General features: G+C 33.6%; 1 protein-coding gene across 1 annotated transcript in view; it reads left to right on the forward strand.

The window, feature by feature from the left end:
• Nucleotides 1–14386, forward strand: part of LOC120421569 (uncharacterized) — a 37071-nt gene extending 22685 nt beyond the window's left edge. The window contains exons 2-6 of the mRNA XM_039584801.2: nt 244–388; nt 458–769; nt 5353–5466; nt 5682–6521; nt 9342–14386. Coding sequence (XP_039440735.1) covers nt 244–388; nt 458–769; nt 5353–5466; nt 5682–5746 — 636 coding nt within the window. The 3' untranslated portion in view covers nt 5747–6521; nt 9342–14386. The remainder of the gene's footprint in view (nt 1–243; nt 389–457; nt 770–5352; nt 5467–5681; nt 6522–9341) is intronic.
• Nucleotides 14387–15554: the final 1168 nt, after the last annotated feature.

Consider the following 15554-nt stretch of genomic DNA (forward strand, 5'->3'; position numbering starts at 1 on the left):
ATCCGTCACTCGACGACTGTCACCCGGCTGTGCCAGTGTTTTTCCAGCGAAATCGAACTTTTCAAAACAACACCCCTCGGGTCTGGAAACTGCACCAGGTGCTGCCCTGGCCAGATCCATCCACGGAGAAAAGCGATTAGCCACCTCCTACACATAATCCAATTTCCTTCCCTTCTTTTTCTTCTTGGCTGTATAAATCGGATTGTTGATTTTTCCTTCTCTCTCTCTGTCTTATTTTTCCAGGCGGATTTAACCTGTAAGGACACAAAACAATCAGTGGCGGCATTGTTCACCAAGACGAACTTTCTCACATTCAAGTACGTGACCGACAACTGGGGCACGGAAACGAACGGTTTCAAAATGGTCATCACCTCCGTCAAGGACTCGAGTAAGTGGGACTTTTCCCTTGATCTTATTGGTTTGTAGATTTATAGTACATTTACTCCCCACCTTCCAGAGATCAACTGCGCCGACTTCCGGTGTAACCAGCCGGAGTTTTGCATCCACACGGATCTCCTCTGTGACGGGGTGAACCACTGCGCGGACGGGTCGGACGAGGCCGTCGGTTCGCTGTGTCCGGCGCCGAACGAGTACATCAAGACCATCTTCGGCATCGACCTGACGTGGGTCATCCTGAGCGGCGTGGTCAGTCTGATCGCGTGCGTCTGCATCGTCGGCGTGACCATCTGCGTCTATCTGCGGAATTCGCGCCCCGGTGGGCCAGGTGGCATCGGCGGCGGCGGCGGCGGGCCCAACTCGTCGATACAATGTAAGTTTGCGAAGAGAACGGACACGGCACGGCACGCACGGCTTTCCCTGTTTGATTTTTGAGTTTGGCTTATTTTCAGTTCGGTTTTTATCACTGACCTGCATTACTAGATAAGCGTTAAATAGTTTAGACATAGCAATATAGCTTTGGACTGCTGAACATCTATGAATTAAAAAAATCTAAAATTGTCCTTTTTTAAATTTAGTCATCAATCTCTGAAGAAAAAAAAATTAATGTAAAATAATTCGCGTTAGGTGCGCTTTTAAATTTCAAAAGACACATTCTGGCGTCGTCAAGAAATTTTTCACTTTTTTCGTAATACCTATGTCTTATATGATACCAAAACCATTCCAAAACTTAAATGTAACAACAGATTCGGATTAGAATCGACCTATCAGCGTCAGTGATGGAATAATCATCATCAAAAGAAAATCATTGGACGTTCATCAAGAGAAAAAATCCGAAGGGAGCAAGGCTCTTCTCTCTCGCGCACGAAAGATCGGACAAGGAAATTAAAAAAAAAACATCATCAGATTGATTTTCTTGGAGAAGTTCGGGAGCGATTTTCTTTTGCGTGATTTGCTTCCTCTCTCTTTCGCGGGTGAAGAAAGTTCGCTAGCGAAATTGATTTTTTTGCGATTATTCCATCCCTGATCAGCGCCAAAACGTGAAGTTTTTGTCGCTGGAGAATTTTAACATTTATTCCAGTTGTTCAGAGGTTCAAAATAGCTTTTTATTAGAATAGTGTAAATTTAGATGCACAAAATACAGCAAGGGTTAGCGGAGAGGTCTAGTTAGCGGGAAATAATGAACCAGACTTAAAAACAACACATCAATATTTTATTTTATTTATCTTCAAAAATAAATGCAAGAAAATTACAATTAAAATTGAAAGAAAAAAGAATTGAAACAGTTTTTTTGTTTCAATAATTAATTTTTGTAATTATGTTGTGGAATGAGTAACTTTTCCTCTCATCCTCGAATGGCGAAACGGCCTAATTCTCATCACCACAAATGATCAACACTGAAAAGTACTCCTCAGTATAGACGTATCCAGTTTGAAATAGCCGCTAGGTGGCCAATGGTGTTAGAAATGACAGCTTCCATGTATTTGAATATGGGAGCTCAGGAAAACTCAATTTTTAAGCAATAAAATGATTATTTATGATAAAAGTATTGAATGATTAGGTGCACAAAATGTGTCTAGAATATTATTAAAATAAAAAATGTTCGAAAAATTTGCAATTGAGATAAGTACACCATTCGATTCAGCAGGAATTTTGGGCACCAAAAATATATAGTTTTCATATGTTAAGTATTTTATTTTAGAAGAAAATTAACAAAAAGTATGAAAATCGAGACATTTAGTATGGGAGCTGTCAAATCTCTCACCATCAAAAAGCAGCGTTGAGCTTTCGCTGGATTTGTCTATTCATTTGAATTTGGGTTGAAACCGCTCTTTTTTAGAAGTCGCTCGCCCCATAAAATGAGTGGCTCTTTTGAACAGCTTTTTCGCTCTTTTTCAAAATTGTAATGAAAAAACTATTTTAAAGCATGATGTGATTTTTTAAGTTTTTTTGTATTGGATTTTTATAAATTATGTGGAAAAACGTCCCAAAAATGATTTCTACTCGAACCTTCATACTTAGATTTGTTTTACCGAATTCGGTAAAGTTTACCAAATTTAGAACTGCTGAACAGTTCGGTAAACTGAAAATAACCGATTTCAGTAAAAACTTACCAAAATTCGGTAATGCAGTTCATTATTATTCATCGTACAACCGTTAAAATTTTGTTCATTTAGACAGATGGTTTACCGATCTATACTTTACCGATTTTACAACTACCGAATTCGGCAAAAACAATCTTAGTTTGTAAACGTGCTTGGGTTGGGAGAGAACCTTATAGGGTTTTGGAGAAAGTTGCTGTTAATTTTACAAAATATTTTTGCGAAGATTAAGCAAATGCGGATATTTTAATTTGAGAAATATTCTGCGAACATGTGTAGAACACTCTTAGGTTTATTTACCGAATTCGGTAGTTGAAAAATCGATAAAATATTACCGAACATCGGTTTTACGATGAACAATAATATTTTGCCGAGTTCAGTAATTTTCCGTTTACCGAACTGTTCAGCAGTTGAAAATTCGGTAAACTTTACCGAATTCGGTAACAAAAATCTAAGTGTGTACATTCGGATTTTATCGATAAATTCTATAATTTCCTAAGTTCAACCGGCTATTTGATAGTTTTTTGGTAAAATTTTTCAAGTTAGGCATTTTGAAATGCTAAAATTAGTATTCGGGTAATCCTTTGATGTATCTTTACGATCAGTTGTACAATTAAAAGTTTTTTTATTTTGTTTCGAGAATCAAACTAGAAAATGTTATATGTGAGTTTGAAAAAAAAGAACTACAATTTGTTGGAAATTTAATTATTATATTTTTAAACTTAAAAATGACACAAGCTTAAAAATCTTTCCATCTTGGAACCGTTCTTCCAAAAAGACGGAGTTTAAAAAAAACCGTAGATTATTGTGAACCAGCTCTTTTGAGCAGCCGATCTTTGTTTGCCCACCTCAAATTACAATGCTGAAAAATTCAACTTTTGAAATTTTCTGTTTTAGAAGTTTAGAGAAAACTCGATTATTGTGCAATTCTCTACGAAATTGGTCTTTTTTGTATTTTTTAATCCGGCTGAAACTTTTTTGGTGCTTTCGGTATGCCCAAAGAAGCCATTTTGCATCATAAGTTTGTCCATATAGTTTTCCATACAAATTTGGCAGCTGTCCATACAAAAATTATATATAAAAATTAAAAAATCTGTCTCTTTTGAAGGAATTTTTTGATCGATTTGATGTCTTTGGCAAAGTTGTAGGTATGGATAAGGACTACACTGAAAAAAAATATACATGGTAAAAAAAAGGTTGGTGATTTTAAATTTCACTTTTTGTCACCAAAACTTGATTTTCAAAAAAACACTATTTTTTTTATTTTCTGATATGTTTAAGGGGACATGAAATGCCAACTTTTCAGAAATTTCCAGAACGAGCAAAAAATCTTTGACTGAGTTATGAATTTTTTAATCAATACTGTTTTTTTTTTAAATCGAAATATTGATCGGTTTTTCGATGTTGCTGAGATTCAAAGAATCATGCAAAGGATTAAAAACATGAAAATTTTGTTTTCTAATTCTCACCCAAACATACCACCATTTTCTAATGTCGATATCTCAGCAACTAATGGTCCGATTTTCAATGGTAAAATATGAAAAATTCGGAAAATTTTCAATCTTTTCGAAAACAATATTTTCATTTTTTTTTTAAATCAAAGCGAACATTTCAAAAGTGCGTAATATTGAATGTTAAAAATTTGTTATTCTTGAAACACATACAGTCCAGACTCGATTATCCGAAGGCCTTTGCATAGTTTTATTTCGGATAATCGAATCACATTTTTTTTTCACTGTCTTATTTTTGAATGTAAGGCCTCTAAACTACTCTTAAGTGATTTACCAAAAAGCATATTTTTTTTATTTATAAGGCAATCAACCATTCAAATTTGACTAAAATTGTGTCGTAGAACTCAAATTTGATGTTAAAAGTAAGAGAATTATTTTTTTTAACGAAAAAAAATATTCGATAATCCGAAGTCCAATACATACCTTCGGATAATCGAACTTCAGATAAATGAAATTTCGGATAATCGAGTCTGGACTGCATTGATAATCAGACTTGTCGACTTGTCGATGGTTATCTTAAAAGTTTATAGAAAACTGCTCTTGGTGGCGCTGTGAGCACTTATCTATACAACAAATGCAATTCACTGCATTTCATTTAACTTTACTGAAAATAACAATTTTTGATTTTTGAGTAAGCGGAAATGTCCTGAATTTTAGGAAAATTTCGTGAAGCCAAAAACCTGCTGAAAATTTAAATTAAGCCATTATTGGTAAAAAAAATCATATCGTTTTCAACAAATGATTTGTTACATTCCGTTTGTCAAATTTAATAAAACTTCAAAAAAAAAACTTTAAGAAGCTTGTAAGACGAAAGTTAAAAGATTAAAATTGACAATTAAAACATTATCGAATAAAATTAAAAAAAAAAATCCTTCTTCTCGTATCTGGACCTCTCCCTCCAATCGCTTCCGCTAGAGTAAACGTAGCCTCTCACTCAGACCTGATAATAGCAAGAGAAAACCCACAGCGCTTTTTTCTTCTCTTCCCCACCACCACCACCAATATATTACCGATAAGCGATCAATCATGTAACAACTTGATTTTACTTAAACATTTTTTTCTTTTTCTCGTTTCTTTTTTTGGTTCGCGGTTTTGTTTCGATTCAACCCATCCATCATCTATTATGATTCAATGCGAAAAAAAACTCTCACACACACATATAAACACTCGAAAACAATACTGCCAACATATTTGTCATCCCTGCCGTCCCCAAAATTGACAATAATCAAACCAACAATGCAACATGTGCTTCTTTTGATACTCTTTTACAACATCCCACACTGACACACACGCACCACAATTCAACACACACAATCGAAATTTCACAAATAACCGACAATCAGTGAATCAGATGATAGAATCGAACGGTTCATCGAAGCATCTGCATGCAACACTGCCGCGGGAAACAACAACGCTACCTGCTTCGGGAAACTTGCATCACCCTGCGGGACCATTAGGTAAGTTCCCAGTTCCGGTTCCGGTTGGACCTTTTCACCCCTCGAATGACATAGACAAACAGATGTTTAAACAGAATTAACAAAATGCAGAGACTTGCTTTAAGAATATTTTCAATGGTTACTTGGTCTGTTTGTCTATGGTTGTTTTACCTTTCTGACCACATAACATCATGTCCTAATGAGTCTCCCAATTTCCGTCCACTCGCTCTCCACAGGGTACCTCCGCATTCCACACAAATTGATGGCCAAAGTCCGTCCCATTTGGTGCCTGGCAAATTAAGACAATTAGGTCCGGATTTATCGCAGCAAACCTCACAGAAAGACGAGTGGTTTGTCTAGAGCTAGACAGGAAACACATAGAGCAACAGAAATGAGAATCACCAAAAATTAAAAACAACAAAAAAGGAACAAAATCTTGCAGAAAAAAAGAACAACAACATCTTAACAAAGACCAACGAAGAGTGAAGACACAATGCTAGCAGCTAAGCAACAACAACAGCAACCACAGCAGAAAAGATGAACAACAAGATCATGCGGCGGAAACAACATCTAAAGGAAAAAAAAAACTAGCACGGCTGAACATCAAAAACCAACTGAAAAAAAATGGCAGAAAGAACAACAAAAAAGCACAGCAAATCGAAAAATCACGACCATCACGCGAAATGCTTGTGAAATTAATCTTCTTTAACAGCAAAAGAGCAACAACAACACGCAAAACACCACCGCGAAAACAATGCAACCTTTCTTTTTCACGGAAATTCAAAACGCAATCGACGAAAAGAAGGAAAAAAACCAAGGCGAAATTAGCGAGTGAACAAGCCGCCGGAAGGAACGTGAAACGGGGGGGAAGGCATTGACATTGGCGCAAAAGAAGAATTAAGTTGAAGAAGATGCAGAAAAAAACAGCTACGAAAGATGAAAGGAGGCAAGAAGGATCAGCAAAATTTTACCAGCAAACAAAACAAAATCTAACGAGGAAATCAAAGCAAAATCATCCATTCCGAACGAACATGAAAATCACAACAATTGGAGAACTATTTTTGGCACTATATGAAGTAAGTCTGTTTTTTTTTGTTGTCTCAAAACTTTTTATCAGAGGAACTCACTTTGTTTTCGATTTTATTTATTCTATTTGTAGCCAAATATCATTTCTGAAATTTAACAGTCCGTATTTTTTTAAAAATACTCAAATTTTCATAATTTGCAAAATGAGTATAAAACGGTTAAAAATTTTGCATTCATTCCAACTGTTTTAGAGCATTTTGATTAAAATGCATACTAGTATTTACACAAAATACTGTATTTTTTAAAATAATCAAATTTTAATAATTTTCAATATCAAACGATTCGAAATTTTTCATGTATTTCAACTGTTTAAAAGTTTTTTTCAATGAAATCTAGAATTTTCATAAAATACTGTTTTTTTAGAAATAGTCAAATTTGTGTGTGCATTTTAAATGTTTTCGAGGTTTTTGAATTTAATTTTCCAATGAACACAAGTTTTTTTTTTCGAAAACACAATCTCAAACTATTAATTGCTTGCAATAAAGGTACAATCCAAACTCGAATATCCGAAGCCTGGATTTTCCGAAGTTTCGATTATCCGAAGTTCGCTTATGGGACTTAGGATAAGCAAATCATGAACATAATTTTTTTTCGATTTTTTCATTTTCTTATTTTTAACAGCATATCAAATTCTGCGACCTCATTTTAGTCAAATTTGGATGGTTGATAACCAGTTAAATAATTAAAATGCAATTTACAATATTTCATCACCGCCATTTTGGCCGCCATCTTGGATCTAAAAATTCTAAATCACTTTAGTTTAGTTTAGGGGTTAAGATTGAAAATCAAAAATAAGACAAAGAAAATATTTTTTTGTGATTCGATTGTCCGAAGTGAAATTTTGCCAATGGGATTCGGATCATCGTGTCAGGACTGTATTAAACGATTCCTTAAAAAACAGTGAAAATGCAAGCAAAATTTTGAATCGATTGAAAACCATACAGCCAATTATGAAAATTTGAGTATTTTCAAAAAATACGTTATTTTGTGAAAATTTTAGTATTGCTATTGAAAAACTCTAAAACAGTGAAATTGCATCCAAAAATTCAAATCGTTTGATACCCATATTGCAAATTATGAAAATTTTGATTTAAAAAAAAATACGGTACCTTGTGATTTTTTTTACTATTTATGCTTTGAAACTCACTAAACAGTCGTGCCTCGGTTTAGCACCGCATGTGGGGATGCAAAACCGAGGCATGCATAACTCAAGCACAGAGCTTATGGGTTTATGGCTATATGGGAAACATTGGCTTTAATAATATGAAAAATCATCAAAACTCTAAAAAATTACAATGTTTTATAACCGGGATGATGTTAGCTATCCATTTCAATTATAATTACATGAAAATTTTCACAAAAATACGTATTTTTCCTGTATTTCCAAAATGCTGTTTTATTTGTAGAAAATTCATTGTTTTTGCAATATGGGTATCAAATGATCGGGATTTTTTCATACATTTTGAAAATAATAACACAAATTCTTGAAAATACTCAAAATTTTCCCAAAACTACTTATTTTCGAAAATAGTAGCACAATTTCAGTTTTTACAATCGGGATCTTTTCATACATTTCGAAAGTAATAACAAAAATTTATGAAAATATTCAAAAGTACCTAATGAAAAAAACTTAAATTTTGAGTATTTTTTTCGAGAATACTTGGTTTCGGAAAAAAAATGAGAATTTTAATTTTGAAAAAAATATATGAAAAAATCCCGATTATTTGATACCCATACTGAAATTTTGAGTTTTTTTTCAAAAATTCGTAGTTTTGTGAAAATTTTGAGTATTTTCATAAATTTGTGTTATTATTTTCGAAATACATTAAAAAATCCCGATCATCTTATACCCATATTGTAAAAAACTGAAATTTAGAGTATTTTTCGAAAATACGTAGTTTTATGAGAATTTTGATTTTTTTTTAAATTGTGTAATAACTTTCGAAATGTATGGAAAAATCCTGATCATTTGATACCCATATTGTAAATAACTGAAATGTTTAGTACTTTTTCAAAAAAACGTAATTTTGGAAATTTTTTAAGTATTTAAAAAAAATGTTTTTACTTTCAAAATGTATGAAAAAATCCCGATCATTTGATACCCATATTGCAATAACAATAATTTTGACTATATTTTCGAGAAACATAGCATTTTCAAATACAGGAAAAATACGTATTTTTGTAAACAAAAATCATGTAATTATAACAGCAATGAATAACTGACATAATCCCGATTCTAAAACATTATAATTTTTTAATGTTTGGAAGATTTTCATAGGGTTATAGCCAATCGCTCCCATATAGCCAAAATCCCATAATTATTTTAGAATTGAATTTCAATTTTAGAAAGACTTTAAAAAATGAGTTATCTTCCGTTATCGTTGATAGAATTATCGAAATAACGGTAATTATTCGTTTTCGTTATCGAACCTCGATAATGTTAATGTGTTATAATGATAATGATGATGTGTTTTTTTTTACAAATAATCCGATCATCCTAATAACAGTTGGAGGTTTTCTTCCATATCAAAAAATGTTATTCCAAAGTTGTTTTGGCTTTCAACCAATATCAGACCAATAACAAATTTTGTTATGCTAACATTAAACCTTATGCAAAAATAGATTTTTCAAGAAGATTCCATAAACCCAAATTATATTTCAAATTCTTATTTTTTTTTCATTTCATTTTGGAAATATTCTTGAACAATTTATTTGATTCGAAACATTTTGACAAATTTTAGAATCAATTTTCTAAAACAATTTTCAAGCGATTGCAACTAACACAACCCTTTTTTTCTTCTCCCTCACAGGACTGTCTGGTTGGTCATCAAAAACCGCGCAGGGTGTATATTCAAAAGGGAGTTAAACAGTGTACCCAACATCTAGCAATTATACTTGTACATAGTGGACATAGCAAAGGGAGAAGAAGTAAACTATAACAAAAAAAAACTAGTTGAGATAGATTGTTTGAGTTTCGAGTTGTTTGATCGGGGAATGGGTTTATGATTGGAGGAGCGTACGAGACGAGGAGTGGTTTGCGAAGACAGTGGGCTTTTATTTAAGTAGCTATTTATTGGTAAGCATACACAAACACAACAAATGTTAAGTGAATTGTGACGGGAAAATGCAGAAAAAAAAACCTAAAAAACTAAACAATTTTAAAAATGCTAATCTAACGTAGCGAATGAAGGTGTGCACGAGAGCGATCGAAAGTTTGAGGAGTTTATAATGTGTACAGAGGCCGATCCGGAGCGAACGAGTAGAACGAGTTTAACAATTTCCTTGGAACAAAAAAAGCATCAGTTTTTCTTAAACAATCGGACATTGGCGCAGTTTTATCGATGTTTTGTTAGATAACGGTTGGAAAATTATGCAGCTGGCACATGGTTTATTTTTGGAACTGTCCACAAATGGAGGTGCTGCCACAATAGAGAGAATGGATATGAAAATTAGGTCAAGTTAAAGAGAGAGCGGACGAAACATAAATCCGTAATGAAGTGTAGCAGAAATTTCCACGAATGGAAAGCTACTAACAGAGTCTTTTCGATTTTCCTAACGAGTGCAGCGCATTGATTTACATGAGAATGAAGCTCGGTAATCTTATTGAGAGAAGCACAATTTTTCCTTTTCACATTTGGCTCTTTGAATTGATGCTGGAAATGAGATCTCGTTACATGTAAGGTACCGATTTTGCATCTATCTACTAAATTTGTCTTTAGATTCTGGACTGGACCTCAGGGTTCTACAGTTGGCACTTTTAATTAAATTTACAGTCTAGAGCAACCGCAAATAAGTACAGAAAGGAACTTGTTGAATATGGTCAGTGGTGACCATCTAAAGTTGGTTTCATGACAACTTGTTCAGCAGTGTTGCCAACCTTGAAAAAAATCGAAAATTCATGGAAAAGTTATCGTTTTTGTATTTGAATAACACAAACAAACTTTTCAAATCAAATTCTTCATCAAAACACTTTGAACAGAAAAGCCATCAGTGTTGCCAGTTTCACCAAAAATAAATGGCGACAAAAATAAATATTATTCTCATCAGCCGTTGAGCAACTTATGAGATTTCCGGCGTCACAATTGATCTGATTGAGTTGTACAGTGGCATTAAAAAGTTTATCCGCCCAAAATTTATGCCACTCTCAAAGGGGTTTAAGCATGAAGAGAGGTTGCAAAAGTCACTCTGATTACACCTCAGCACATTTCCCACATGATTTGATGGAAAAACTGCACCAGCAAAAGCAAACTGGAAACGATAATGATGGAAGAGCTGTAAGTTTTTCCCGAGAAAGGGATAAATGCGGAAATTTTAAGCTGAAAACTTTAACAATATTGTGAAATGAAATTATCTCCCCTGTCGGCGCCCCGACGGGCTTGGCACAGTTATTATTGTGGTTATCACGGGTGCAGATCACGAGATGAGATGCGGGCCTGGGAAATAGTTGGTTGATGGATGCTACTCTGTGGTAGACCAAGTTTCGTATCAATTTTCCCCTCCCCCCAGTGAGATATCGCATTTATTCGAGGAAATGTTTCGCAAAAGTTTTTTTCCCTCCGTGCAAACATGTAAACAGAGAGAGAGGCAAGTGTATTTTCCTCCTGGGAAGGTACCTCGGAGCAGCTAAACAGCAAACTTTGAAATACTTTTCATCTCGCAAATTTACTCATGCGAGCAAAATCAATCAAATTAAGTTGGCTTCTGAGTACTTGTTTCTCGGCGTAAATAGAAAACTTTCCGGCGAATTTTGCCCAGACTGCCACCTGGTGGCTTTAATGAAAAGTTGTAGTTTGTTGCTGTGTCTTTATGAGGGAAATGCCTTAAAATAACTCTGGAAATGCTTGTTTAAAAAAATAATATCAATAAGCTCTCCAAATTATTATATTAAAATTCTGCCAACACTTCAAAACAAGAAAATTGAAAAACTACAATATTTTAAATTTCAATCAAAATAACCTACTGAACCACAGGTTGTATAAGCGTTTTCAATCTTGATGATTAAAAACAATCTGGCAGCACTGTTAAATGTTATGCGTACTTAAGTTAAATTTAAAAAACTTATCACTTATAACCTGAAATTATACACTCGGTGGGAAATGAATACCTTTCTGCATTTACTTGAAACACCTTCCCGATAAATCATAAATTTCAATGATCCGGCAACACTGTCTAATGTTATGTGCACTTAAGCAAAAATTTAAATACTGTTCAGTGTTGGATGTTGGAAAATTAAATGATAATTCCTATTGATACAGTTTTCTCTTCAATGCCATAAAGGCCTTTGAAAACCTTTTCCGATTAGTAATCAATTTTAATGATCTGGCATCACTGTTTAAAGTTTTGCGTACCTAAGTGAAATTTATGGAACTTTTCAAGCTTGAAATTTGTGATTGTTGATTAAAATGAACACCTCTCTGAGAGTTTTGAAAGGAGAGGAGGGGTTCAACAAGTCAAAAAGTAGATTATTTGGCACCACTGATAAAAGTAATGGGCACTTATGATAAATTTGAAGTAAATTTCAAGACCGAATGCTGTAATTTTTTTTTAAATGTCTAGTTTTCGTGGGAATTTGAAAAACTTTCCTATAAGTCATAACGTTTGATAATTTGGCAACACTGCTTTAAGATATCGTTACCTATGTGGACATTACAGTACCAAAGCCAAATGTTGAGAATTTTGATGAAAAAAACTTTCAGCAACAATTTGTTTTGCTTGGTTGAATAATAATTTATTAATATCTGACAACATTGTTTAACTTTTTCAAAGTTAAACTTATGGAAATTTTCATGCCGAAAATTGTAAATGGGGTTAAAAATAACCACCTTTCTATGAATATTTTGAAACCCCCTTAAAAGTCAAAAAGTTGATAATTTGGCACCACTGTAAAACTTATTTCTATGTTAAGTATTTTATGTTAAGGAAAAAGGAAATTTTCATGACCGAAAAATTTTAATTTTTGGTGGAAAGGACCAGTTTTCTATGGGACTTTGAAGAACTTTTCCTATATTTATTATAATTAATATTTTTTGATAATTTGGCAACACGGTTTTGAGATTTCAAGGGCAGATGTTGTAAATTTTGATGAATTTCACAAATAAAACACATTTTTTTCAATTGTTGAAAAAGAATTTTGTCAAACTTTTAATGAAATAATAGGATTCAATGTTCTGGCAACACTGTTAGAAGTAATGCGCTCATAGATTAAATTCACAGTGTTGAAATGCATCATTTTTTATAAATTTTGTTGAAAAATACCACCATTCGTAGCAAATTGGAAAAAAAAACTTTTCAATGAGTGATAAATATTCATGATTTGGCAACACTGTTCTATAAACCGTGGCTAAAGAAGACCATTCACAACTTTTCAATGCAAGATTTGTAAATTTTGCTAGAACATTTTTCCGAAATCATGACGTTGGCTATATTTTCAAAATAATTTTCCAATGAATCATAAAGATTGATAATCTGGCAACTTTCTAATGAGAATTTGTTGTTTACAAGACCAAAAACTAAGGATGTTGTTACTTTTTAGGTTCAACTCTGTAATGAAATTTTTTGCATATTTTTTGCATGAAAAGCAAAGTAAAATATGAGAATGTTGAAATGAAAATTGTTTTAAAAAAATATCAAAGACATCTAAAATGGCAGCGCCTCCAAAAATAACCTAAACCATGGTGCAATTCACGGTGTACACTCACACAAAACAACACGCAAACTTTAAGCAGTATATCCCATAATGATAATCCAGTTAAGAAAAAAAAAACAAAAATCAGTGTGATGTTCAAAGAAACAAACCAAATTAAACGAAAAGAAAAACAAGAAAACTAACCAACCGATAAGCAAACTAAAAAAAACTAAGGAAGTACCCCCTAAAAACCAATCAATAGAGCAGCGATCACAGAAAAGTACAATCGAAATTAACTGAGTAAACAAAAATCACGCAGACTACAGCGTTGACAAGTGCGGCAACAATGAAATGCGCGAATCATCCCATCACCATCACCACTAGTAAACAAAACAAAACAAAAAATCACTTTCCGGCATCGTGTGTAGGCTTTGAAACAGACGTTAAAAAAACGTAAAACTTCGCTACTTAATAGGAAAGAAAAAAACTCACATTCTCACAATATGGTCAGCATTATCGTAAAACAAGTATCTCAGAAAAATAGGACAAATAATGTTTTTTGCTGATAATTTATACTGAAAACTAATCTACTAAGTACTTATCAGATGAAAAAAAAATGAAGAAGAGTGCAGTGGATGAAGGTTGAACCGTTTCGTTTTCGCTTTTCCATGATTCCCTTGATTAGAAAAAGGCTGAGCATTTTGAATTTTTAGAATTTTTACAACAGAAAAAAAATCTGTCTCTACATTGAAGCAAGAAAGGACGAAATGAAAATACACTTACACACTGAAACACAAAATGAAATGCAAATTATAGTAGAAATTTTATTACGGTTATCCGCTTGAAGCTTACATAGTAAAGAAAACGAAACAATAATGTATTCACCGAAACACACACACTCACACACAGACAAATTAACACACTCAATTCAGGCTGAGCAGTAGTTGAAAGGAATCTTCACACTAGCTAATTAGATCGGTCAAACGAATGCTACAACATCATTCAAATTATCACGAGCGCGTAGAACTAGAGTAAATCGCACGACAGAATAATTGTAGAGAAAATCACATGCATTAAGAGTTTAAACCCGAAATGGAATCATGTTTACATGTATGATTGTGCAAAAACCTGCTAACCGTGTAACGTGGAATTCGCTTACCAGCAAAATTACGTGGAAAAGAATGTAACCGAACGCGATGTACCGTGTTTTGACGTGTTTATTTTAAACAGCTTTCCGAACTTGCAGAGAGCGCTCTCGCTCTCTTTTGGCGAAACCGGAGAGCGAAGCGACGACACAAAAGAGAATGACGAAAAGGAGCGTTTGGAATCAGACGAGAGGAATTCCGCGCTCTCTGTCAGTTCGGGAGAGAACTCACACAAAAAGAAAAACAAATCAGTGTTGCCAACTTGAATGTAATGTGAAATTCACCGCCATCAAAAGTCATCGCTGTAAATAAATTGAAAAAATCTTGCAAAATTCGTAGCAAAAATCATCACATTTCGGGAAGAGCAACCAAAACGAACAATTAAGTCGGTCTAGTTGAAGAGAATAAAAAAAATAGAAAGAATAAATCTCGTTCATCCACACTCAAAGACGCACAAGAAGGACGCGCGATCACATCTATGAAACAAACAAAAAAACTCATTTCCAAAGCACACACCATCATCATCAATTTACTGTGACAATAGTAAACGGATAAGGAGCACACACTGAAAAAGAACTAAACATATTCCAAGTACACGAGTCTTTTTGAAGTGTCTCGAAATTGGCAACCAAGAAGGATCAATTTTGAACTGAACAACTTTTGTCCCCCTCTTGACAGTAACAGATAACAATTACAATACTCATGTTAGAATAAATATAACTATCAATCCAGAGAAAAAAATTATGCATCGGAGAAACGATTGAAAAGTAACTTTATTTAAACACTAGATCAGCATCAGTATACACACTCCAGGAAAATAAAAAGAAACGGAAAAAATATTCAAAATTCTCCTACATATCCCCAAAAATAGACGAAAAAAAACTCTCTAAAAGAATTGTAATATCAAGCGAAACATGGTCCCACAAAACGAGAAAAAGCAAATAAGAGAAATTTTAGTCACATATCGAGTTAGATTTTAAACAAGCAAGACTCCCGCAGGTAGGACTGAGGAAAAAACTAACAAAAAAAAAAAACTAGTCCAATTACACGATCGGATCAAACCAGCTTCGATTGTTCGTAATAATTTCCATATAGTTTTCGGTTTTACACCTTATAGCTTCAAGTGATTAAATAGTTATAAAAAATAATACCTATATCACGATCTTATAGGAAAATGCGTTTCACATCAGCTGAAGAACAAACAAAACAAACCAACAAACTGAGCCTTCGTTTCTCCGAAATCTTCCGTTCAT

The sequence above is a fragment of the Culex pipiens genome, chromosome 2 (genome assembly GCF_016801865.2).
Source record: "Culex pipiens pallens isolate TS chromosome 2, TS_CPP_V2, whole genome shotgun sequence".
NCBI lineage: Eukaryota > Metazoa > Arthropoda > Insecta > Diptera > Culicidae > Culex > Culex pipiens.